The 22,934-nt window shown below is 65.0% G+C and overlaps 8 protein-coding genes across 8 annotated transcripts; 3 read left to right on the top strand and 5 right to left on the bottom strand.

The window, feature by feature from the left end:
• Positions 1-1,120: 1,120 nt before the first annotated feature.
• Positions 1,121-2,590, top strand: JCM10292_001501 (uncharacterized protein; the record flags this gene model as incomplete). The annotated part of the gene is made up of 5 exons (XM_076649319.1): positions 1,121-1,280; positions 1,360-1,413; positions 1,486-1,738; positions 1,804-1,859; positions 1,920-2,590. 5 exons carry the CDS (start codon positions 1,121-1,123, stop codon positions 2,588-2,590), a joined length of 1,194 nt encoding a protein of 397 aa, XP_076505118.1.
• A 479-nt stretch (positions 2,591-3,069) lies between these two features.
• Positions 3,070-4,535, top strand: JCM10292_001500 (uncharacterized protein; the record flags this gene model as incomplete). Its single annotated transcript, XM_076649318.1, has 5 exons — positions 3,070-3,232; positions 3,313-3,357; positions 3,431-3,683; positions 3,750-3,805; positions 3,871-4,535. The coding sequence occupies 5 exons, from the start codon at positions 3,070-3,072 to the stop codon at positions 4,533-4,535; spliced, it is 1,182 nt and encodes a 393-aa protein (XP_076505117.1).
• Positions 4,536-4,859: 324 nt separating this feature from the next.
• JCM10292_001499 (uncharacterized protein) lies at positions 4,860-7,948 on the bottom strand (the record flags this gene model as incomplete). The annotated part of the gene is made up of 2 exons (XM_076649317.1): positions 4,860-4,986; positions 5,058-7,948. The coding sequence occupies 2 exons, from the start codon at positions 7,946-7,948 to the stop codon at positions 4,860-4,862; spliced, it is 3,018 nt and encodes a 1,005-aa protein (XP_076505116.1).
• A 1,309-nt stretch (positions 7,949-9,257) lies between these two features.
• On the bottom strand, positions 9,258-12,026 carry JCM10292_001498 (RlpA-like double-psi beta-barrel domain-containing protein; the record flags this gene model as incomplete). Its single annotated transcript, XM_076649316.1, has 16 exons — positions 9,258-9,284; positions 9,351-9,383; positions 9,677-9,815; positions 9,927-9,996; positions 10,059-10,069; positions 10,138-10,145; positions 10,206-10,324; positions 10,388-10,450; positions 10,514-10,573; positions 10,629-10,709; positions 10,767-10,835; positions 10,897-11,288; positions 11,353-11,463; positions 11,522-11,678; positions 11,753-11,767; positions 11,891-12,026. The coding sequence occupies 16 exons, from the start codon at positions 12,024-12,026 to the stop codon at positions 9,258-9,260; spliced, it is 1,491 nt and encodes a 496-aa protein (XP_076505115.1).
• Positions 12,027-12,975: 949 nt separating this feature from the next.
• PRE9 (proteasome core particle subunit alpha 3) lies at positions 12,976-14,734 on the bottom strand (the record flags this gene model as incomplete). The annotated part of the gene is made up of 7 exons (XM_076649315.1): positions 12,976-13,037; positions 13,105-13,185; positions 13,288-13,630; positions 13,697-13,772; positions 13,840-14,182; positions 14,460-14,518; positions 14,706-14,734. The coding sequence occupies 7 exons, from the start codon at positions 14,732-14,734 to the stop codon at positions 12,976-12,978; spliced, it is 993 nt and encodes a 330-aa protein (XP_076505114.1).
• A 1,157-nt stretch (positions 14,735-15,891) lies between these two features.
• JCM10292_001496 (uncharacterized protein) lies at positions 15,892-18,804 on the top strand (the record flags this gene model as incomplete). Its single annotated transcript, XM_076649314.1, has 1 exon — positions 15,892-18,804. One exon carries the CDS (start codon positions 15,892-15,894, stop codon positions 18,802-18,804), a length of 2,913 nt encoding a protein of 970 aa, XP_076505113.1.
• A 196-nt stretch (positions 18,805-19,000) lies between these two features.
• Positions 19,001-20,901, bottom strand: STE24 (zinc metalloprotease; the record flags this gene model as incomplete). Its single annotated transcript, XM_076649313.1, has 6 exons — positions 19,001-19,120; positions 19,179-19,549; positions 19,604-20,002; positions 20,062-20,105; positions 20,164-20,574; positions 20,789-20,901. The coding sequence occupies 6 exons, from the start codon at positions 20,899-20,901 to the stop codon at positions 19,001-19,003; spliced, it is 1,458 nt and encodes a 485-aa protein (XP_076505112.1).
• Positions 20,902-21,529: 628 nt separating this feature from the next.
• On the bottom strand, positions 21,530-22,605 carry JCM10292_001494 (uncharacterized protein; the record flags this gene model as incomplete). The annotated part of the gene is made up of 4 exons (XM_076649312.1): positions 21,530-21,693; positions 21,777-22,112; positions 22,178-22,348; positions 22,527-22,605. The coding sequence occupies 4 exons, from the start codon at positions 22,603-22,605 to the stop codon at positions 21,530-21,532; spliced, it is 750 nt and encodes a 249-aa protein (XP_076505111.1).
• Positions 22,606-22,934: the final 329 nt, after the last annotated feature.

Genomic DNA, 22,934 nt, shown 5'->3' with positions numbered 1-22,934 from the left:
GTCGGGCGTCGAGTATGTGCCCAGCCTTGCTTCGTGGCCAAACGAGAGCATGAATTTCACACGCTTTGCGTACGCTTGGAAAATGCTAAGCAGCGAGATGGGTCAAGATTGGTGACCGCTCGGGAGGATGAGCAGCGCACTGACGGCCAACTTCGATTGGGAAGTCACGGTAGCAGCCAAAGAACGCAGCGTTATGTAGATTGGATCAACGGAATGGAGGCAGAGGGGCTTTACGAACGGAAGAGGCGAGAGTGCGGGCCCAGGACGTTCGCAAGAGCGCCAGCGGCGGTGACAGAACCCGACAACGACTCGCCGGGCACTGAGCTTCACTCCACGAGTGCACCGGGCCTGTATGCGGGCTTGACGCACGCCAGGACCAGCGCGCGAGGTCACGATGTGGACCGAAGCCATTGTTGTTTGTTCGCGTGAGTCGGCGCGCAGGCCAGCGGCAACAGCATGGGAGACTGGCGGACACGCGTGGCACCGGTTGAAGCAATGTTCCAAGCACGTACAGCCTGTCAAGACCTCAGCAGGAGCCGACGGGAGAAAGAGTCTGGGCCGGGCCCTCTGTCGGTCGGTGGAGCTGGAGGGACGAAGCTTTCGCACGCACTCGCACTCGCGCTGCTCGGGTGAGCGAAGTGCAGGACTGCCCGGTAGCAGTACAGCTTGCCCGTGCGCGCCTTGACTGCCTACGCCCGTCCGCACGCACCGCCACCACTGCCAGCCGCAAGCTGCGGAGGCGCCCAATTCTCGGTACCGCCGGCATCGTCGCAAGGGCGCAACGGCTGTTGCGCAAGACTGTACGTGTGCGTCTCTTGCGCCTTCGGCATGTCCGACCGGGTCTCGAGGCGACGAGGCTGTTCTTCGGACCTACCTCTCGCTCGGACTCTTCGTGACGGGTCTGCCTCGACGGTGCACAATGTTGTGGCTCTTTGTGCGGTCCATACAGAGTACAAGTGCTCTTGCACTCGACCAGCTCCGAATGGGTTGCCGCGAATGCCTGCTTCGCGCGATATGAGCGGCATTGCGCAGCTGCCTCTGCCTCAACAAGGTCATGGCAGTCGTCCAAAGCCTCGAGCTGACGTTCCCGAATTCTACAGACGGCAAGCGCACCATCGGGATGCGCCGCTCTCTCCGCGGGTCCGCATGCGCCGCCCTTCTCGGTTCTGCGGCGCCTCTGCTCCTAGCCGTCCTTGCGCTCCTGTGGGCACCGGCGCCTGTCTCTGCCCAGATTGGCACAACTCTGCGCAACATCTCGTCCGAGTCGAGCAACTTTACCTGTGCGTGGCCCGTCCATGATCAGCTTGCTTCAAGTTTCGCCAAGTCTGCCGGCTGACAGCTCTCTCTTCTTCTCCACAGGGATCCCGTCGTACAGTGACTGGCGGTCAGACACCGAGGACGGTATCTATCAGGGTTCGTCTTGCAGTCTATTTTGGGAATGGCTCACTCTACGTTCGTGGCTGATCCGTCGTTTTCCCTCTGCAGCCTATTCGAACGAGTCGGACGCCGCCGTTTCGTTCGTGTTTGTCGGCGTCGGCTTCTCCTACCTCGCCGAGAAGCGGCCGAACCGTGGCCTGTGCCTCCTCACGGTCGACGACGGCGCCATCTCGCAGACGATCGACCTGTACGACAGCACCGGCTTTTCGCAGGGCCTGCAGGTCATCTATACGAGCGGGACGCTGCAGTATGCCAGGCACAACGTCTCGCTGATGCAGATCGGGCCCGACGCACGACTCGGGTAAGCTCACTTCCGTATTGCGACTCGCTCCTCTAAGGCTTACCATCCTGCGCCCGTGTCTCCAGTTACTACCCTTTCCTTGCGACGTCGACCTGGCTCGAGGTGGTACCGACTGATCCAGGTACGACGAGTCGTCAGGTCTGGTCTTTGCAGGCCGTACTGAATTGCGCTTCGCATGCAGCCGCGTACCTCGCGACGGAGGCTCCGCCTTCCGCCTCAGCGACGCCCTACTACTACTCTGGCGGGGATGGCGTCAACATCGGCGCCATTGTCGGCGGCACGATCGGTGGCGTCATCGCCGCCGTCCTGCTCGGCTTCCTCTTCTACCTCTGGCGGCGCGACAAGGCGCAGCGACGGCGGAGCGAGGGCGCGCCGGTCGAGAGGGTCAAGAAGTCAGACAGCAAGATGGCGATCGACGACGAGCCGCGGGCGTCCAAGGCGAGCGAGGCGGGCGCGCCCTTTGCGGGCTACCACGGCGGCGGCGCGGGCGGCTGGCCCGGCTACCCTGGCGGGTACCCGCACGACCCGTACGCCTATGTGCGCGGCTCGCCGCAGACGGCCTACGCGCGCGACTCGAGCATCACGAGCGGGTCGGGCTACGCGGCCTACCCGCACCACCACCCCCACCACGCGCTGCCGTCGCCACCGCCGCATGCCTATCAGCAGCAGCCCGTGTACTTTGCGCCGCCGCACTCGGCAGGGAGCGGCTCGGCCGAGTCGAGCGGCGGCGGCAAGGCGTACTACGAATCGCCGTCGGCGTCGGGCGACGCGACGTCCGACTCGCGCAGCTATCCGTACCACGTCCAGGGCTTTGGAAACGAGTCGCGCTCGTACCCCGTGCCCGAGATCTAGGCGCACGCTTTCGCGCAATCATCCACCGACGGAGACGGTAATCGGCAGGTGTCCTAGGGTCCTTTTTCTCCTCCTTTGGCATGGCCAGCGCATGGCTTCTTCGGCCTTTCGGCGTTGTATGAATCTGGCTTCTTTCGTCGGACGGCTTTGACAGGCCCTGTTGTTGTCGCAATAGCATCCTCCTCGTGCCCTGCGTGCCTGCGTAGCGAGAGTGTGCGTCAATCGTGGTGGCCCCAAGCGGAGAGCGCAGCGTTGAAGGCGCGTGCGCTCAGCCCGTCGCCACTCGTCGCAGAAAGAGGCGGCAACCGCGCGAGAGCCCAAGTGCGACGCTTGTGAGTCTCGCACGCCCTGTCCAGCCTGCCCGCGCGTCGTCGCTGTCGAAGCCGCTCATCGCGCGACGGAGTCCGGTTCCATTCTCGCTCTTTTGCGCGGCTCTGACGGGGCTGGACTGGTGTGCAGGGCGTGCACAGACACTAGAAATGGCCCGCACGCGCTTCCGGCCACCCGCACTCGCCGTGATCCCCTCTGCGCTCCTCCCGCTCCTCCTCGCGCTCGTCCTCGTCCTCCGCGCCCATCCCGCCAGCGCAGCGCCCGAGGGCACCCAGATCAACAACGTGTCGTCAGATTCACTCCAGTTCCGATGTGCGTCGCATCGTCTCGTGTGGCGGGGGCCGTCCCCAGACCTTAGCTCCTTTGTTGACCCTGTTCTTCTCGCGCTGCAGGGTACAGCAACTGGCGGTCAGATACCGAGAACGGCGTGTACCAAGGTATGTTCTCGCCCGTCGAACTGCCTGTCCTGTTCACGCAAGCCAGTGCTGACCGCACACACCTGCTGCGCAGCCTACTCGAACTACTCGGACGCCGCTGTCACCTTCACCTTTGTCGGCGTCGCCTTCTCGTACCTCGCCGAGAAGAAGGGCGACCGCGGGCTGTGCCAGCTCACGGTCGACGACGGTGCCATCTCGCAGACGATCGACCTGTACGACAGCTCGGGCTACTCGCAGGGCTTGCAGGTCATCTACAGTAGCGGCTCCATGGCGTACGGACGGCACAATGTCACGCTGTGGCAGATTGGCGAGGATTCGCGCTTTGGGTTCGTCGTGCCCGCTGCTCACGCCCGACAGTCAGGACCGAGTGCTCACCTCTCAAACCCGCGCAGCTACTACCCTTATCTCGTCTCTTCGACTTGGCTCGAGACGGTGCCGACGGATCCAGGTGCGCCCTGACTGAACTTACCGATTGTCTTCGAGCATTGTCATGCTCACGCGAACCTCGTGCAGCCTCCTACGTCGCGACGCAGCAGGTACCTTCTGCGTCAGCAGCGCCTCCCGCCTACTACGAAGACGACACTCCCAACATCGGCGCCATCGTCGGCGGCACCATCGGCGGCTTGATTGCCGCCGTCCTGCTCGGCTTCCTCTTCTACCTCTGGCGGCGCGACAAGGCGCAGCGCCGGCGGAGCGAGGGCATGCCCGTCGAAAAGGTCAAGAAGGCCGACGGCAAGATGGCGATCGACGACGACCCGCGCGAGTCCAAGGGCAGCGACGGCACGGCGCCGTACCCCGGCTACGGCGCAGGCTACGGCGGCTACGGCTACCCGCAAGACCCCTACGCGGGCTACCCGCACAGCGCCTACGGGGCCGGCAGCCCCTACGGCAGTCCCGCCGCCGGCGGCGCCTGGGGCGGCGGGTACCAGCAGCACCAGCCGTACCTCGCCGCGGCGCCGCACTCTGCGCGCACCGACGGCTCGACCGACTCGAGCGCCGAGGGCGAGGGCAAGGGCTCGTTCGCGGCGCCGGCGTCCGGCTCGCGCGATGTACGCACGTCGTACTACGACTCGGCGTACCACTCGGGCGAGGGCGGGACGGTCGACTCGCGCAACTACCCGTACCATGTGCAGGGCTTCGGGAACGAGTCGCGCTCGTACCCCGTGCCCGAGATTTGAGCCGTTGGTGGATGCTCCATCTTGCATCGTGCCCTGCCGTCCTGTATTCTTCCGCCGACGCTCCTTCTGTTTCGTCGCCCCTTCTTTGTGTTTTCGTGCGAACGCCCGCCTGTTGTCGGTTGGAATAGACCCTCGCTCTTTCAAAGGCTCGCGACTTCGAGCCAACGATAAGCACATTTTACTTTGACCAGCGGATGAGAGGGGACGACAAGACGATACTCGGACTCAGGACGACAGGGGAAAGCGAGAGTGGGGCGAGAGGCGGACAATCTACAGTGACCATGGCGTGATTTTGCTATGTACACCGGCGGGTAAGGAGACTTGCTAGAAAGAAGCGGTGTGCGGATCGAAAGAGGGAGAAGCGTGCGGGACGGAAGAAGCGAGAAGTGGCGAAGCGAGCGTCGAGGGATGCACTGGCGGCGACGCCTCGAATGCGATGCCGAAGCCGGATCTGCAGAAGGAAGTCAGGTCAGCCGTTTGTACCAAGTGGAGGAAATTCGGAAGGGAGGAGGGTAGACGCACCGCTGGACCTTGGCGAGAAGCTCGGCATCCTGCAGCTGCTCCGCCGAGAGGAACACGTAGCTGCACTCCTCGCGCGGCGGCTCGGGAAGCTGCGCCTCGGCGGGCAGCGAGCCGAAGGTGAAGTCCTGCGGGACCTGCGGCGAAGCCGATCCTTGCTGGCGGGACCGATGCTCGTGCAGCACCTCGAGTGCGGCGCCGCGTATCGACGTCGCGCTCGCGTCGACGGCCATTGCCGCAGTCGAGGCGGCGAGCCAGTCGTCCTCGCTCGTCGGCACGAAATCAGGCTGTTGCGACGAGGCGGGCGAAGGAGCGGGCGCAAAGTTGAACAGCTTGTCGGACGTCGCGGTGAGGAGCTGGTCGACTGTGTAGTGCTGCTGCGGGTGGTACGATGGCGCGCAGTCGGGCGAACCGAAGGCGGCGACACCGTAAACAGACGGATTGCCAACCGGCGCTTCAGAAAGCACAGGCGATACGACGGCCGAACTGGCCGCAGTCGAGAGCGCAGACGCAGGCGGAACGAAGAAGTCGGTCGAGCCGACGTGGAAGCCTTGCGGTGCGGAGGCGGAGGGAACCGAAGAGGGCGAAGCAGCCCCGCTTGAGTAAACCGGCGACAGCTTGCTCGCGACGATGGTCGAGCGCCGCCTCTCGAGGTAGGCCGCCGGGAGCTCGAAGTCGAGGCGCTGGTCCTCGACGTCGGACCACTGACTGCTCGCCGTCGAGGGGCGGCTCAGCTCGTCGTCAGGAGAGCCGAAAATGCCCGTGAGCGGCGCCGGCTGGGTGAATTGGGAAAAGAACTCGGCCGTGACGTCCGGGTCCTCGACCGGAAGGTTGGCGAGCATCTCCTGCGGGAAAGTGAAAGCCTCGAACGGTTCGCTCGCCGAGATGACACCCGCCGAGAGCGAGCTACGCGCGAACGATTGTGCCGGTAGAGGTGCCAAGCCTCCCTCCGGCGCCCTGTCGCCCTGCACGCTGAGGCGGCGAACGCTTGCGTTCCAGCCGAGCGAGGTGCGGCGGCCGTTGAACGTCGTCGTGTGCGGCGAGATGAGCATGAGGTCGCCGCGACTTGAAGAGCTGACCTCGCCAGGCCGGAGCGTACCGCGACGTTGTTTGAGCGCGTCAAGCGACAGGTGCGGTGGGAAATGGCTGTCGCGGCGGCCGCTCATGCGAGCGGGCATGTCGGGATCATGAGGAATTGCCGCAGAAGGTGCCGGCCCGAAAGGCGACGTGAAGGCGATTGCCGGCTCGGGTGCCACGGCGGGCGGCCCGCCGAGCGTGTAGCTCTGCATGCGCTCGATCGCGGCGCTGCGTGGACTGACGACCTCACTCGAGAGACCTGCCGACGAGTGCGGCGGAGCTACCGCGGTCGAGTCGGGAGCCGCCAGAGTGCCGACGGTATAGGCCGGATCAAACGTAGGATGGGTGACGGCAGTGGAAGGGCGAGTCGAAGGCGCGGAAGCGAGACGAGGGTCGATGGCGTATGAGGACGGCGCCGGTGCGATCGGCAGGTGAGCAACGTGGGCTTCGAGCTGCGCCATGAAAGCAAACTGGTCGACTGCGTCCGCTGAGCCGTAGGCCTCGGCGCGAATCTGGCTCGTCCTGCGAGCGAAGTGACCAGTGGATGCGACAGCGGAGAAGTCGCCATGGTGCTGCAGCGACTCTGCATCGCCGTAGTCGGACGCCGTATGGGGCCGGGTGGGGAAAGAACGAGGAGCGTAGAACGTGGGCGTTGCCGTGGCCTTCTCATCGGGAAGCTCGAGAAGGATGATGCCATCGGACGACGTCTGCTTGGTCGTCTTAGCCTTCGACGTCTTGGTCGCCTTGGTCGCCTTGGGCACTTTCGGCTTGACCGCCTTCTTTGCTCGAGGCTTGCGTTTCGGCGCCGGTGCCAGTTCGAACGCCCGCTCCTCTGCCGTCGCCGCCTCGTCGAGGGAGACACCGGCGGGCTCGGGCAAGCCCGACGGGACGACGTTCCGTGGGTTGACGAGGAGGTCTGGCGCAGGCGTGCCCGTTGTCGTTCGCTCCGTCTCGATGACTCTGCGAGCGACCGCATGGCAAGCCTCGCGCGTCTCGCGCGACTCCACCGTGTCGGGCTTGCGACGGCGGCGCTGCGCCTCCTTCGGCCGCTGCTGCGGCCGGTAGCGGTACTCCGGGTGAAGGCGCTGGTGCTTTTCCTTGGCCTCGCGCGCGCGGTCCTCCCAATACGCCTTGTCCTCGCTCGACAGCTCGCGCCACACCTGGCTGACGATCACCGAGATGTGCTGGCTCTTGTTGATCTCGTACGCGGCGAGTGCGCGCGCCTGCTGCGTACCGGGCGGGTCCGGCCGAGAAGGGTCATCCGAGTCGGCATCGGTCGAGCAGCAGTGCGAGCGGAACAAGATGAAGGCGTTGGGCGGGCGCTTGATGTGCCCGGGAGCCGTCTTGCGCGAGTGCGACTTTACCGGCTTGCCATTCTTGCCGATCCGCGGCTTGTTGTCGGAAACGTACGGCGAGTCGACGGGAGGCAGGGGCGGCGGGACGGGCAAGTCGTAGCTCGAGGCGGGCGTGTAGAGCGAGCCGACAGACGACGAGTAGAAATCGTACGAGGCCGCGCTGAAGTCGCTCTCCCAGTCGCTGCGGTCGCTGACGCCTGCGGCGGAGGGAGGGCGGAAGAGCGGGAGCGGCTGCTCGGTGAAAGATGCGGGCGAGTAGCCGTACGGTTGGTGCCGTGCGCTGTTGCTGCGACTGAGGGCGGGCGTAGAGCTGCGAGAGGATGCGCGAGAGCCGGTTGCGGGCCTCGAGATGGGTATCGGCGTCGTCGCCGCAGGTGTGGCTTGCAACGCAGAGATGGGCGTCGGTGGCTCGAAGGAGAAGTCGGGCGGTGCCGGCAAGCTGATGTACTGGTCGTAGCTCATGCTGCTCGAACGTGCCCCAGTCAGCCATGCTCGCTTATCGCTCCACGCCTGCGAGAAAGACTGACCTGGACGAGCCGTATCAGCGGTAACACTTGGGGATCACCGTCGTGAAGCAACGCGAGCAGCGGAAGAAGACCTGAGCGACAGGCTCCAGAAGCAGGCAGAAGCAGAGCGGCGCAGACGAAGCGCAGACGGCGACGAGAAGCTCCGCGACGCTCCAGGACAAAGGGCCCAAGAAAGCCAGCCCCATTTCTCGAGAGATGCAGCACGTCTTACCTGATCGAGAAATACGGAGCACTCCGCACCCGTAGCCGCCGGCGCGGAGCCGGTGAAGGAGAGTGCGAGAAGGCGAGGAGAACAAAAGGACGGCATGTCTCAAGCTGGCGCCGGTCCGTCAGGGACCCCACGGTCATTGTGCACAGCAAAGCTTGTCGGCTGCAGTCTGCGCACGCGAGCCGGCTCGCCTCCGCGCAGCTCCCGCTGCGGTATGGCGAGGAAGCAGTCGGCGAAGCCGTGCGGATGTCATCGTGCGGAGCTGAGGATGCCGTGCAGCGCGGACAAGGCAAGCAAGATAGCGCACAGCTGTCTATAGGAAAACGTCGGGTTTGCAGGGTCCCAATCTGCCCCTGCGACAGCGTGGGCCCGCTCAGGATGCGAGGAAAGCGCGGCCAGCGAGGAGGCCCGCCTGTCTCGGCGGCGAGCCGAGCGACGGGGTGGGCAGCCAAGCGGTCTGCCGCACGATCTTTATCTCCCCCGCCGCCTTGTTGGCCTGTTCAGGTCGAAGGACGCGCGCCTTCAAGGACGACGCGAGTACGCCGGCTCTTGCAGCGGATGAGGTCATCACCTACTGTCGCTCGCGCGGTCCCCTTTTGCTCTCTGGGCCTGCCGCTCAGAGCGAGGGTCCGCCAAGTTCTGCGCACGCGATCGAGAGACGGCTTGCCGCCGCTAAGCCGCCGTCTTTTCCCTCTCTCAGGCCCGCTTCATTTGCAAGGACCGGAGTTCCGTTCCTCCATTCGAGGTGGGACAACTATCTCGCGCCACTGATCGGTGTCGGGGTGTGAGCGCGTCCTCGGAGGGCGGGCCGCGCAGAGACCTTCTCGCCGACGAGGGAAGCACAGGTCTCCCGACGAGCCGGCTCGTAGCAAGGGATGAGAGCAACAGAGAAGAGAAAGAGAAGGTGGCATTCGTCAAAGAACACGAGGAAGGAGAAGAACTCGCCAAGGTGTGGTGATGAACAAAGGTCGTCAGCGGGCATGAGGGTGTAGAGGCCGCAATCGAGCAGCAGGGTATCGCGAGAGATGCTGGTCGTCTAGACAAACTCCCAGGTGATGTCGACCTGCGAGATCAAGGATCGGGTCAGCTCCGAGCAGGAGATGCAGGCGAAAGGGTTTTGACGACGCACCATGCCCTCCTCTTCGGTGGCGATGGCGTTGAACTGCGCGGCGGAAATAACGTGTAAGTAAGCTCTTGTGGTAGCTTCGGCAGAGCCGACACGGCAAAACAACGAGGGGTAAGAATTGCGAGGGCGTGGAAGAATGGCGGGACGAGTGGAAGAAGCGCGAGGGCATGGGGAGCTGGCGGAACAAGGGGAACTTGCTCGAAGACGTGGAAGGACATTCCAGTCACAGCAAGGCGCAGAGGCTTGTAGGAAGGGAGGAAGACGAGGTTTGAAGGGGGGAACGAAGCAGGGACCTGCTGAGGACGACGGAGCGAGATTTCTGGACGTACCGCGCCAACACTGAGGTCCAGGCACGCGTTGTTCACGCAGGTGGGGCAGCTGTCCATCACCTTGGCGTTGATCGTCTTGCCCGTGGACGTGCGCGTGATGCGGACGGTCTGGCCACAGTGCGAGCCGTTGTCGTAGGTGCTGTTGGCGACCGATCCCACGCGAAAGCGGGTGTGCATCAGCCACAGTGTGCCACTTGTCGCGAGCGGTCCAATGGCCTAGCTGCGAAGAAAACGGGGAGGAGGAACGCACGCGGTCGGGAGAGCGACGAGGTAGGTCGAGTCCTGGCTGACAGTTCCGCAGTTACCTGCCACACCGTTCTCTGCAAGGTGGTTACAGCGTCAGCAACCGGCAGGGCGAAGAAAGAAAGAAGAGAGAGCGTACGGTAGAAGAAGCTGCAAGGGTTTCAATGAAGTCAGCTGTGCGGGTCCCAGTATATTCGATGTATGAGCGTAAGACGTACGTAGCGTACTGCAGCATGGAATTGCGTCAGCGAGGGTTCAGATTGAGAGTAGACGGGGAAGAACGCACGCCGCCAGAGTAGACGTGACCGCCACCCGAGGAGGACGACTGCTGCTGCTCCTGCTCCTTCTTGGCAGCCTCAGCAGCAGCCGAAGCGGATGCGGCAGCAGCGGCCGCCTTGGACGAAGCTGTGGACGCATGCCTCGAAGGTGAGAGGTGCGAGAGGAGGAGCGTTGATGACAGAGACGCACAAGCAGCAGCGGCGGCGGCGGCGGACGAGGAAGCGGCAGCCTCGGCAGCAGCCTCAGACGAAGCTGTCAGAATGCACCAGTGTCAGTACGTTTGCGTTCGAGGAGATCGCAGAGACCGAGACGAACCGGCGGCAGCGGCGGCACGGGACGAAGCGGCGGCCTCCTGGGCGGCCTTGGACGAAGCAGCTGCGCAGCGCCATTGTCAACACTTTGTACTCGAAGGCAAACAGACCGCACCCACCAGCAGCGGCGGCGGACGAAGACGAGGCGGCGTCTGCGGCGGCGGCCTTGGAAGCAGCAAGAATGACAGCCTGCTCGGACTCTGCGGATCCAACTCGCGGTCAGGACCTCGTATCCGATCGAGGGGCGCGCAACGCACGGTAAGCGGCAGCAGCACGGGACGAGGAAGCCTGGGCGGCAGCGGCGGCGGCCTCGGCAGCAGAAGAAGCTGTACGTTCCCAACGACCGTCAGACTCGGCTGTTCACTCAGTCGTATCGACTAGACGTACCAGAAGCCTTGCTGGCTGCAGCAATAGCGGCGGTGTCGACAGCCGGGGCGGTCGAGACGGGCGCAGCGGTGGTCGTCGCGGGCGCAACCGACGACGAGACGGCGACGGCGACCTTGGCGCTCTCGACCGACGCGACGGCGGGCGTCGTGGCGGCGGGCGCAACCGCAGCGGACGCGGACGCCGAGACCGGGGCGGCGGTCGCGGCGGCGGCGACCGACGAGGACGAGAAGGACGCGAGGACGTTGGCGGCGACGGCCGAGACCTCCTCGGTGAGAGTGAGGGTCACGGCGAGCATGCCCGTGTCGAGGTTGCCGCCGAGCGCCGAGTACGCGCCCTTCGAGAAGGTCGTGTAGGCATCGCGGTCCGAGCCGTCGACGACGGTTGCGGTGATGCTGCCCGGCCCCGATCCGCGTCAGCGCCGCTACCACACACCTTCCCCAGTTCCGTAAGACGCACCTGGCACCGGTCTGCGGGTTAGTAGCGGTGATAGTCTGGCCGCAGAGCTCCGTCTTCTCGAACGCGTTCGGGAAGAGGCCGAGAGGAAGGCCGACAATGTTGGCGTCGTCACTGCAGATAGACTGTCAGTAGCTGCACATTGAGCAGTCAGACGGCGCATAGGACGCACGTGATGGTGACGCCGCAGGCGCCCTCCCAGTTGTCCTCGGCCCACCAGATGGCGATCGTGTTGACGCTCTGGGTGGTCGTGGCCGGCGCGGCAGGAGCAGCCGACGACTGAACAGCCGGAGCAGCCTCGGAGCTGGCGCCAGCGACGGCGAGAAGAGCTGCGGAGGAGGCCCGGAATTAGCTCGCGGTTGAACGGAGGCGCGTGCGCGCATTGATTGCGGGTGGTACGCACCAGCGTTGCCCTGGCCTATACTCCCGAGCGACCCAGCATTCACGCAGAGACGTCGTCAGTACGCCTCGTCCAGCACGCACGCGACCCGAAATGCGCGTCGCGTCCTCTGCGTCGCGTGGGCCGAAAACAGAAACTCACGCTTGGTGCGGCGGTGAAGGCGGTCAGCGCCGCGGCGGTGGAGGGCCTGGCGGTCTGGGTTGCCGTGCACGGCGGCCGAGGCGGCGGCGGTCGAGGCGAGGAGGGCCGCAGCCGAGAGCGCCACGGACGTCTTCATGTTGTGTGTTGCGGGCGCGCGGAAGGCGAGGGCGAGAGGGATGAACGAGCGTGGGTGGAGCGGGTCAGCAGCGACAGACGGCGAGACGAGATTCCTGGTAAAGAGCGACAGAGGCGAGCGGGCGGCAGCACGAGCGGGGCAAAGAGGGCGGCGCGGTGAGGGAGCGAGCGGCGAGGGACACAGGCCGGCGCGCGGAAGCAGCCCGAATTGTTGGATGAAGGACGCGGGGCACTCGACAGGCGATCGCGCCCGCTTCTCGCTCTCTGCGGCTCGTTCGACTGCAGCAGTCTGCTCTACAGACCGTTTGCCAGTATATACGGGTAGTGTTGCGCCACCAGAGCAGGCGAGCGAGCCAGGAGAGGGCGGCAACCCCTGCGCGCCCATCAACAAACACGCCTCGACGCGCTCGTGCCCCTTTGCTTGATGATCGCGTGCCTCGCTGCGTGTGGTCATCTCGCCTCCATCCCCGGGTCCAAAGAAAGGCGTTTGAGGCGGTGCAAGGACCATCTTTGCGCGTGCGCATCCTGGCCGTTGGCGAATTCGCTCGGATTTTCCGACTCCCGGCTTCGTCCCGCTGCGGCTCACTCTGCGGCCCACACATTGGTCGCTGTCGCTCACGCAGGCAATGGCCCATGGGAGCCGTAAAAGCTTGTTCGAGGCGATCACGCCGCATGGCGAGTTCCGCAGTCCCCCGTCGCACGCGAGAGGAGCACTGGCTCATAAGCCACTCTCTTGCTATGCTCGGACGGCCCCGACTGCAAGGAACAGCGAAGCAGGGGGAGCCGAGGGATGCGCCTGAGGAGAAGAAGCGCGAAAAACCGGGGCGGCGACCGAGTGCAAGGAACATGCTGTACATTCGGCGGCGCGTTCCTTGCACCACTCGTCTACGGCTGCCCTCGTCGGACGCAGGTGAGCGGCGCAACGGCGACGCGGCGCGCGGCAGTTCCGCTCAGGGGATGGCCTGCGTCGCCTCACCCTCCGGCTTCTTTGCCAATCCCTCCTTCTCCAGCGCTGCGTGACGCCCCAGCTTGTCAGCACCGAGAGCGTAAAGACGTGAAGAGAGAGGAAAGAGACGGACCGGCGTCAATCTCGTGCGGCTTGAAGATCTTGGCAAACGGCAGGCCGGTCGCCTCGTCGACCGTGAGCGTCGCAAGCTCGACTGCGGGATTGAGCAAAAGTGTGAGAACGAAGTTCATCGTAAAGCAATGCACCGCGCATAAAGCGCGGATCAACGCGAGTGCGGAAGAGGTCTTCGACGCACGCTTCTCCGAGTCGAGGCTGGTCGAGTCCATCGTCTTGCTCAGCACCTTGAGCGCCAGCCCAATCGCCTCGTCGAGCCCAATGTCGTCCCTAAAGTCCTGCCGGAGGAGGCTCTGCGCCGTAGAGTTGTTGGCGCCGATGCACGTCGCCTTCCACCCGCTGTAGTTGCCCGACGGGTCCGACGCGTACAGCTGGAACGCGTGGTGCGGGTCGTGCCCGGCAAAGAGGAACGAGACACCGAACGGACGCAGACCACCGAACTGCGTGTAGCCCTGCTTGAGGTCGCACAGCTTTTGCACGAGCTGCTCGACCGGCATGTCTTCGTCGTAGGCGGCGAGGTGAGTCTGCGCGCGCGAGTCATGCGAGGTCAGCGAGAGCGCTCGCTGAGCGTCGCGCACATTCAGACGCACCTGGGCTGCGTTACGGGCGTACGAGACGAGCGAGTTGGCGTCGGCGTTGTATCCTGCCACGCCGGTAATGACGTTGCTGCGGTTGAGCAAGGTGTCAGCATTCCCTCCGTGTGTCCAGCACAAGAGAGCGAATCTGAGCGAACCCGTTGACGAGGAACAGCTTCTCGCTGCTCCCCTTGTCCTTCTCGAGCAGCTTGCTCGTGACCTTCTTCTCGGCGGCGAGGACGATGCCCGCGCGGTGCGGCGGCGGGTACTTCTTCTCACGCTCGGCGCGCGCCTCCTCCTCCTTCTTCTTGCTCGCCTCGGACTGTGTCGTCGTCCCCGCCGCGGGGGTCGACGTGCCCGTCGCGCTCCCGCTCGCCTCTGCCTTTGCGCCCGACGAAGACGGGTCGTCGACGGCCATGGCGTCGGTGGACTCGGCCGAGGCGGTGAAGGGCTTGGCGGACGGGCCGGGCGCGAGGATGCCTACGACCGTGCCGGCATGGCCTGTGGGAGGACGAAGACAGCGTCAGCAGGCCGCTTGACGGAGACTCCAAATGCAAATACTGCTTTGCTGCATCCCCCAGGAAGCACGGCACGGCAAGCATGGCACCGCAGCCTGCTGCCGTCCGCCGACTCAAAGGCGCACGCGCGTCCCAGTTGCCGTCCTGTAGTCGAGCAACGCCTCTCCGTCGCGCTCCGCGCACGTGGTAGCCTGCGCTCGCCAGCGTGGTGCGGCTAGCGAGCGCAAGCAGGACGCTGAGTGCGAGGGCGCGGGACTGACTGATGGACTCGAGGGCGTATTCGACCTGGTAGAGGCGGCCCTCGGGCGAGAAGATCGTGCTGCTCGTGGATAGTTTACAGTTCGTGTGCGGTCGTCAGAGTTGCACAGAGTCGCACGGGAGCGTGGAAGGCGAGGACGAGGGTCGAGACCGGGAGCGAGTCGTCAGCGGGGGAGCACAGCGGATACAGCACCTCGGGACCGCGTTCGAAGACTGGGCAGGGTCTAGAGAGGACGGCGAGGACGTACGTGCGGCTGTCGTACCTCCGCGAGCCCATGCTGAGTGTCGAAGCGAGTGGGGACAAGGCGAGAGCCGTCGTCAGCGGTTGGCCACGACCTCGCCCGCTCGCTCGTCTGTGCTGGCTAGAGAGACCGTGGGAGAGACTCTGAGACTTTGCTTACTCGCCTGCCGCTGCTCTCGCTGCGCCCCGCTGTCTTGCTGCTCTCGCCGCCCTCCTCTTCGCTTGCGAGACTGATGAGGTCGCTACACGCCCAAGTAACCGCTCATGATTGCCTGCTACACGTTACTGGGTGCTGCGTACAAGTACCGGTATCTTACCTGAAGCTGGCGAACCATTCGCCGCCTCTCGCCGCTGTCTCGACCTCTCGCAACCGAGCAGGGCTCTCCTCGCCTCGCTGGAGCGCTCACGAGACCATCTGTGCCAGTTGATAGCGCTCATATCTCGTCGGTCTGCCACAATGACACTGCTGAGCATACCACAACGCGCTGTCCAGAAGCCGTCCGGCCGATTCCAGCCATCTCGTCCCTCCTGCATCTCGGCTCACCCCGCCGCAGCTCTTCGCGAGTTCCTCGTGTGTAGCCGACAAGGCTCGCTCATCTTGAGCATTTGTCAGCGAGGGTCCTGCCAGAGTGGTGGAGAACTAGCGTCGGGATCGAAAGCCGCCTCCCACCGCTCCAGCTTGCCTTTTCGAGCCCTCGGCTCGCTCCGGTACAAGCCCAACCGGTTAGTCTACAGCGCACGCACCTGCTACTAGTATGCTCAACCGCCTCATGCTGTCAACCAAGAAACAAACAGCAGCCAAGATTCCGAGTCCCCGGCCCCCTCGTGCTCCTCATTTCCGAGCTTTTTGTGCGGTCTCTTTAGTCTGCTCGCAAGACCTGATTCGTTCGCAATACCCGCCTTGTTGTGCCATTGAGCGGCAGATGAGAAGGCGTTGACGTCGTTGTCGCGTGTCTCAGGTCGATCGCAAACGAGGTCGACGAGACCTTTCACCCAACATTCGCTTCGCTCTCTCCCGCACTTCGCTCTCGCGCCCGCTTCGCTTCCCCAGAGCGCTTGTAAAGTCTAGCACACCGCTTGAAGACTCGCAAACTCGCCATCTGCCCCTTGTGCGTCTGTTCCGCACCCCCTCGTTCTGCATGCGAGCTGACCTCTGGCTTCCGTGCCTCGCCCACACCCATCAACAGCGCAGCATGGCGACATACGACAACGGCCTGTACACGCCGTGGACGCCGGCGGGCGAAGCGGCTGCGACTACCTCGGCTGCAGGCTGGACGGCGGACGAGAGCAGCTGGGATGAGGGGTCAGACGAGACGTGGGATGCGACGACGACGAGCGCGGCGGCCGACGAGTGGGACGAGACGACCAGCGCGGCGGCGTGGTCGAGTACGACGAGCATGACGCCTGCTTGGAGCCAGACGACGACGCCCGTGTGGTCGAGCAGCTCGACGACGACCACCGTTCCGACCTCGTCGTCGTCTTCAACGACAACGTCTTCGGCGACGACCACTACGACGAGCTCTCGCTCATCTGCATCCACGACATCGAGCACGACGAGCGACTCGTCGTCTTCGTTCAACAAATACGCCACGGTCTCGCGATACTCGAACCCGTCCGGCACCGCGCTCCCCGTCTCGAACGCAAGCGAGTCCTCCTCCTCCGGCGGCTCGTCCTTCAAGATCACCTACCTCATCCCCGTCTTCGTCGGCGTGCCCATCCTCCTCCTCTTCCTCCTCCTCGCCTGCACGCACGGCAAGTACTGGGGCCGTAGCCGCGAACCCAAGACGCCCTTCACCGACCCCGTCGGCGCCGTTACGGGCTGGTGGGGCGGGACGTGGCGGAGCCGCCGCGGCGCGCCCGAGGACGGCGACGAGGTCGACGAGACGGGCGGGCTCGTCGCGTCGGAGAAGTGGGCCGGCGGCGCCGACGACTACGACGAGAAGCCCGCTTCGCGCTGGAGCGGCATGTTTGGCGGCGCGGGCAAGGGCGGCAGCGCACAGCGCGAGGACCGCCCCGACGTGCCGTTCCTCTCGGTCTCGCACGCGACGCCCGAGCAGCGCGGCGATGCGCCGTTCGTCCCGCCGTCGCGGTCTTCGTCGACGCACGACTTTCCGCGCTGGGGTCAGGTTGCGCCGCAGGCCCCGTCACGGGGGCAGCACCTCGCCGCGGGCGTCTGGGGCATGGGCTCTTCCTCCCAGCGCTGGGGCGGTGGCGGAGGGCTGCAGCGCGGCGCGAGCATGCGCAGCACGACGTCGTACGGCTCGCGGCTGAGCGACAAGATCTTTGGGCGCTTTGGCGCGCGCAGCGGGGCGGGCCACTCGCCGCCGAGCGACTGCCCGTCGCCGTCGGTCTACTCGCCGCAGGTCGACGCGGGAAACATGGGCGGGGTCGGGGCGTACATGGGCTTGCACAGCGCGCTCGACGAGGAGGACGAGGAGGAGATCCTGCGCGACGAGAAGAAGGTCGACTACGATGCGCTGCTCGGCGCGGCTCGCATTGGCGACTCGACGCTCGCCGACAAGTACGTCAAGGGCGAGGTCACCGACGCAGAGCTCTTCCCGCCTCCCGCCCTGGACCAGCAGCGGTACCCGACGGGCGACGCCCGCGAGCGGTACTACTCGCGCCACGCACCGCCGCAGTCGAACCCGTTCGACCAGCCGTACCGCGACAGCCCGCCGACCTTTGCCGTCGACCTTCCCGCCGCGCCCTCGCGTCTTCAGGTCTCGCCGAAGAAGCAGAGCACCGTCCTCACGCGCGCATCCGCGCCAGAGACGCCCGAGCGTGGCCCGTCCGGCAACCTTCTCTTCTCGTACGACTCGCCGCCGGTCTACAATAATGCCCCTCTCTCTGCGCCCTCGTCTGCCCCACGTCCGCCTCTCCCTCCTGCTCCGCGCACTTCGTCCGCCGCACCTCTCACCGAAGCGCCTGCCCGCATCCCCTTCCGGCAGCAAGCGGCGCCGCAGCTTTCGCGCCCTCTCACACAGCGGGTCCTTCCAACTCCGCTGTCGCCCGAGGCGCAGCCGGATCTCTTCTTCGCCTCGCCCCCGCCCTCGAGGAACGCGGTCGGGTCGCCTATGCCGGCGTACGAGCCGCGCGCAGACTCGTCGATGCGCGCGAGCGAGTCGCTGATGGACCTCGACGGCGTCGGCGCGCTCGTCTTTGGCGGAGGCGCGGCGCCAGAGCCGAGCACCTCGGCGCAGAAGCGCAAGAGCGTCGCCGGCGGGCGCACGTCGCCGAGCAAGGCGCACCGGCGCTCCGAGTCGGAGCAGATTCGGCGCTCGTCGACGCTTGCGACGGGTGCGCCGGGCGAGGTCAAGCCTGGCATGGTCATTCCTTCGGCGGTTGCGCTTCAGGCAAACATGGCTTCGGGCGGCAGCGGCGCCGTGCCGCGCTCTTCGTCGGCCCGGCAGCACACGCCAACCAAGTCGCGACCGATGTCGGCCTATGCGCAGCTCCCGACTCAGTCGCAAGCGCAACAGCGTGAGCGTGAGTCGAACAAGCGGGTGAGCAAGGTCCCGAGTCAGCAGAGCCTGCGCCCGGTCAAGTCGGCGCTGTCCTCGCGCCCTTCGCGCGATTCGCTCGGCTTCAATCCCTCGTTCGACGACGGCCCGCCGCTCGTCCCGTTGCAGCACCCGAGCAAGGTCAAGGCCGCGATCGAGACGATCGAGACGCGCTCGAGCTCGGCGCTCGGACACCGCAAGACGGCCTCGCGCGACTCGGGCCGCTCGGAGCCGAGCTCGTCGTCTTCGCACGCGCACCGCCTCGAGCGCGCAGCGACGAGCGCCGCTCCGGCACCGACGAGCTATCGCCGCCCGGTGGGCAACAAGGGCCTCGACTCGGACGACGAAGAGGACGGCCTGACCACGCTCGAGGACGACGACGGCGAGTCGCGCGCGGCCAATCGCCGCCTGAGCATGCTCATCCTCAACCGCTCCAAGTCGCACACCGGGGCGAGCGGCCCGCTGTCGAGCGAGGGGCGCGCGAGCGCCGAGGACGAGGCGAGGAGGCAGAGGCCGCTGTCGAGCGACCCGAAGAGGCTCGGTGCGATGCTGCGCCGCTCGAGTCAGGGCGCGGGACTGGGCTCGACGGCGCCGTCCCTGGAGTAGGGACGCGGAGGTCGCGCTTGTACGTGTGTCTGTATACCCCTCGCATGTCTCGCTTAGCAGCTGTAGATTTCCCACCGCACATTTAGCTTGATCCCTTTGTTCGCTTCATTCGTGCTATTATCATCGTCGGCATTGTCGACGTTCTCATGGTCGGACCCGAACAGAAGGAGATGCTTTGCATTTGCACGATGCTCGCCTACTCGACCTTCTTCTCGCCCGAGTTGTCGAGACCGGCGTCGAGCGCCTCAAGTCGTTCAACCAGCGTCGGGTGGTTGTGGTTGTACGCCGAGTAAACCGGGTCAACAGCGTACACGGCCTGCGCGATGCACGAGTCAGCGCTTCATCCTGTCGCAGGGCTGCGGACGGGGACGCACCAAGTTCTTCTCGTGAATGGTGACAAGCGCCTTCTTCAGGTTGCGCGCGTAGCTCGGCCCGAGCTTGACAGCGAACGCGTCGGCGTCGTACTCGAGGCGGCGCGTGAGCGTGTTGGTGAGGAACTTGAGGAAGGCCGAGAGCGGGGTGAAGAGCGCGGACGCGAGGAAGAGGGCGATGATCGTCGGGCCGGTCGAGTGCGAGAGCGGGTGGAGGAGCTTCTCGCTGAGCGGGGCGTGGAAGCCGAACGAGGAGAGGAGTGGCCGGTTCGTCAGGAGGAGGGAGAAGGTCGAGAGGGAGAAGGCGACCTGGAGCAGGCTGGTCCCGAGGAGATAGACGATGTGCGAGCCCTTCCAGTGCCCGAGCTCGTGAGCTGCGGAAAATGTCAGCGTCGATTCAAAAGCGGGGCATGCACGGAGAGACTCACCCAGAATTGCCTCGACCTCCTCCGGCGTCGACTTCTCGAGCAGAGTGTCAAAGATGACGATGTTCTTGCTGAGGAAGGGCAGCCCGTAGAAGTAGGCGTTGGAGTGCGACGAGCGCGTCGAGCCATCGATGACCCAGACGCTCGCAAGCGGGAAGTTGAGACGCTTGGCGAGCGCCTCGACCCGCGGGTAGACGGGCGAGTCCTTGGCGAGCGGCGTGAACTTGTTGAAGAGAGGCGCGATGAAGTAAGGGTAGACGAAGATCATGGCGAGCTGGACGACAAAGATGAAGGCGATTGTCCACGAGACGATGCGGAGGATGGCATCCTGGCCGGCCCAGTGGATGATCTTGAGGATCCCACTGACGAGCGGCACCTCGAGCAACATCGACACGAAAAGACCTGAATGACGAAGTTGTGAGTATGCGCGTGATCATCTCGTGCAAGTCGAGGAAACGGACTCTTGAACAAGTCCTTGACGAAGGTTGCGCGGGTCATCTTGTTGCTGCACGTGGAGGGTTCGGTCAGCGACATTGGGGGGTGGGTTAGAAAACGCAGCGCACAAGCCGTGCTTCTCCTCCAGGACAAAGTTGCGGTAGTAGCTCGTCGGGACGCTCAGGATTGACGAGACGACCGTCATGAGGGCGACGAACGCCATCGACTGCTTGATCTCGCTCGCGCCTGCACCTGGGACGAGAGCCGCGGCGTCCCAGAAGCCCTTGAGGAGCGTCCAGTCTCTCGTGCGAACGTCGAAGCCGAGGGGGGAGACGACGGGCGCCGAGACACCAGATAGCAGGGTTGCCGTCTGCGCGAGGTCGATGGTTGATAGGACGGAGCCAAAGTTGAGTTTGTGGCGGGCGTACGCCTGCGACTTGCGGTACGTGTCGTGTGCATCGGACGCCGTCAGGTAGGGCTTGAGTGCTGCCGGAAGGGTCGGGTAGAGGACCGAAGATAAGTAGGGGCGCTGACGAGAGCTGGCGGCGGTCAAGTCGAAGGTCAGTACGATAGTGCGTGGGCTCGACTGCCCGACTGAATGACGTGTGCAGGCCAGAACGCCAGCTCGGAGGGGCAACGACGAGGAGGTGGGGCCGCCGAGCTCATCGGGGATGAAGAGGGCCAGCGCTGATCCAAACCCCCTCTTCATAGGCACCACGAACCACCGCAGCAGCACTCGAGCGGCGCACGCACCCAATGTACGTCTCGAACACTTCGCTGGCAGCCACCGACCCGACGAGGACCGTCTTCCACGGGATCGCCGGGTCCTGCAGCCGGTCTCGCAGCGTGTACAGCAGGTCTGCCATCCCTGCTCTGGCTCTGAAGAAGGCAGCGAGTGGAGCGGAGGAGAGAGGACGACGCGTTCTTCCGCTCCGCGACAACTGATGAACAGCAAAATCCGGCTGTCGGGCTCGCCGGTCCAGGGTGACGCCTGCCCATCTAGTCGAGCACGTCCAGTTCGAGTGGCTGCAAGCGCACCAGCCCGTCCACGCGAGACAGAGTCTCCTTGCTCCTCGTCACCCCGGCGGGACTCTAATCTCGCTAGTCAGGTCGACGCAGGAAAGTCGAAGCTCAGCTTGCACTCGTTCGCACGCGACCCGGGATAGGGGTCAGCAGGAAAGGCATAGCAAGTCTAGAGTGAGAGGGTAAAATGAGGGCGGGCAAAGGGGAGCGCACGCGCCAACTCTTGGTTAAATACAAACACCGGAGAGGGAGAGGGGGGGAATGCCGAGTGGAGAATAAAGATGTAGAGGGTGGGCGTCACAGATCGTGTACTAGGTCATGAGGGATAAGAGAGGAGAGAACGAAACCACGAAAGCGCAAACAACAACGGCGGGACGTCCCTGGCTGCGCGACGACGGCGGCGACGACCATTGGCGGGCCGAAGACGACGGCGACGGCGCCGAGAAGACGGCCCTACGCTGCCGGTGCCGCTTAGGCCGAGACGTTGCAGGCCGTGTCGCCACGGCAGAGCGACGACTCGCCGGTGTAGCAGTAGAAGGGGAACTCGGTGTTGTCGGCGCGGCGGAGGACACCGTTGGGCGGGCACTGGAGACGGCAGGCACCACGGCGGCAGATGGGCTCACCGAGGCCGTTGTCTGTCGAGAGCAAAACGCAAATCGAGAAAGGTCAGTCTCGGTCGAGAGCTTCGACGTTTTGCAATGCGCGAGTGGCCACGTACACGACGGGGGGCAGACGTTGTTGAGGGCACCGCAGTTCTGGGCATCACCGCTGAGGTCGATGCAAGCGAAGGTGCCCTGGTTGCCCGGGAGCGACGAAGCGAGGGTGTACGGCTCGTTGCACTGAACGTTGCACGAACCGTCGGCGTTGCAGGTCGCGTAACCGTTGTCGGGAACCTGGCAGGTGGTGGCGCCGCAGGTGCTAGCCGAGGCAATGCAGAGGTCCGAGTTGGGGTCCGGGGCGAAGCCGTCGTCGCAGCGGAACTCGCAGCGACCGCGGTAGCAGACGCTGACGGCGTTCGGGACCTGGGGCGGGGCGCGGCGCTCGCAGACGGCGGCTGTGGTACAGGTGCACGCGTCAGGGTGTGCTCGACAAGGGCGACCAGGAGATCAGGTCACGCACCGGTACCGCAGCGGAAGCGGCGGGCGGTCTGAGCGATCTTCGAGCTCATGAACTTGGTGTTGTACGCGTACTCGCCAGTGGCCGGGGTGACACCCTTGCCAGCGGTGACGATGCGGCGCTCAAGAGCCTTGGCGGCGGCAGCGCGGCGGGCAAGAGCAGCCGACGCCGGACCTGCGAAGCGGACAAGGCAAGACGCGTCAGATCGGTTCGACTATCGCATGGCAGCATAGCAGATACGCGTCGGTCGGGTGCGGGACCCGCTTCGACGCGTGTTGAGGCACGATCTCGGACCATCACGCGGAAGAGAGACGACAGGGAGGTCGCGAAGGAGAAGGAGACGTCGACTGACCCTTGGTGTGGGCGGCGTTGACCGGGCCGAAGGCGAGAGCCGCAACGGCGAGGGTGAGGAGGAAGGTCTTGATGGACATGGTTGAGGAGGGAAGAGGTCGAACGGGGGAGGAGGACGTCTGAAAGTTGGGAGATTGAAAGAGTGACAAGGGTTCAGGCGACGACCGAACGAGCGACGAGGAGCAAAGTCCTGGTATAAGCGAGCGACGGGGTGAAGGAGAGGGAGAGGGACGGGCGGGAGGAACGCAGAGAGGTCGAGCACATGGGCGACCGTGCGGAATGTGCTGTTGTTCCGGAGCCTCGACCAGAGTTTCGCGCGTCGCCTGCGGTCCCACGGGCTCGCGCGGCAGGAATGCCGGGGCACAAAAGCCAGATCGCGTCAAAACGCGCTGTCGGAAACCCATCACCT

The sequence above is a fragment of the Rhodotorula paludigena genome (assembly GCF_050403205.1).
Source record: "Rhodotorula paludigena JCM10292 DNA, Rt_paludigena_JCM10292v1_ctg23, whole genome shotgun sequence".
NCBI lineage: Eukaryota > Fungi > Basidiomycota > Microbotryomycetes > Sporidiobolales > Sporidiobolaceae > Rhodotorula > Rhodotorula paludigena.
Note: the sequence above shows the minus strand (reverse complement) of the source record. Positions and strands in the feature narration are given on the sequence as shown.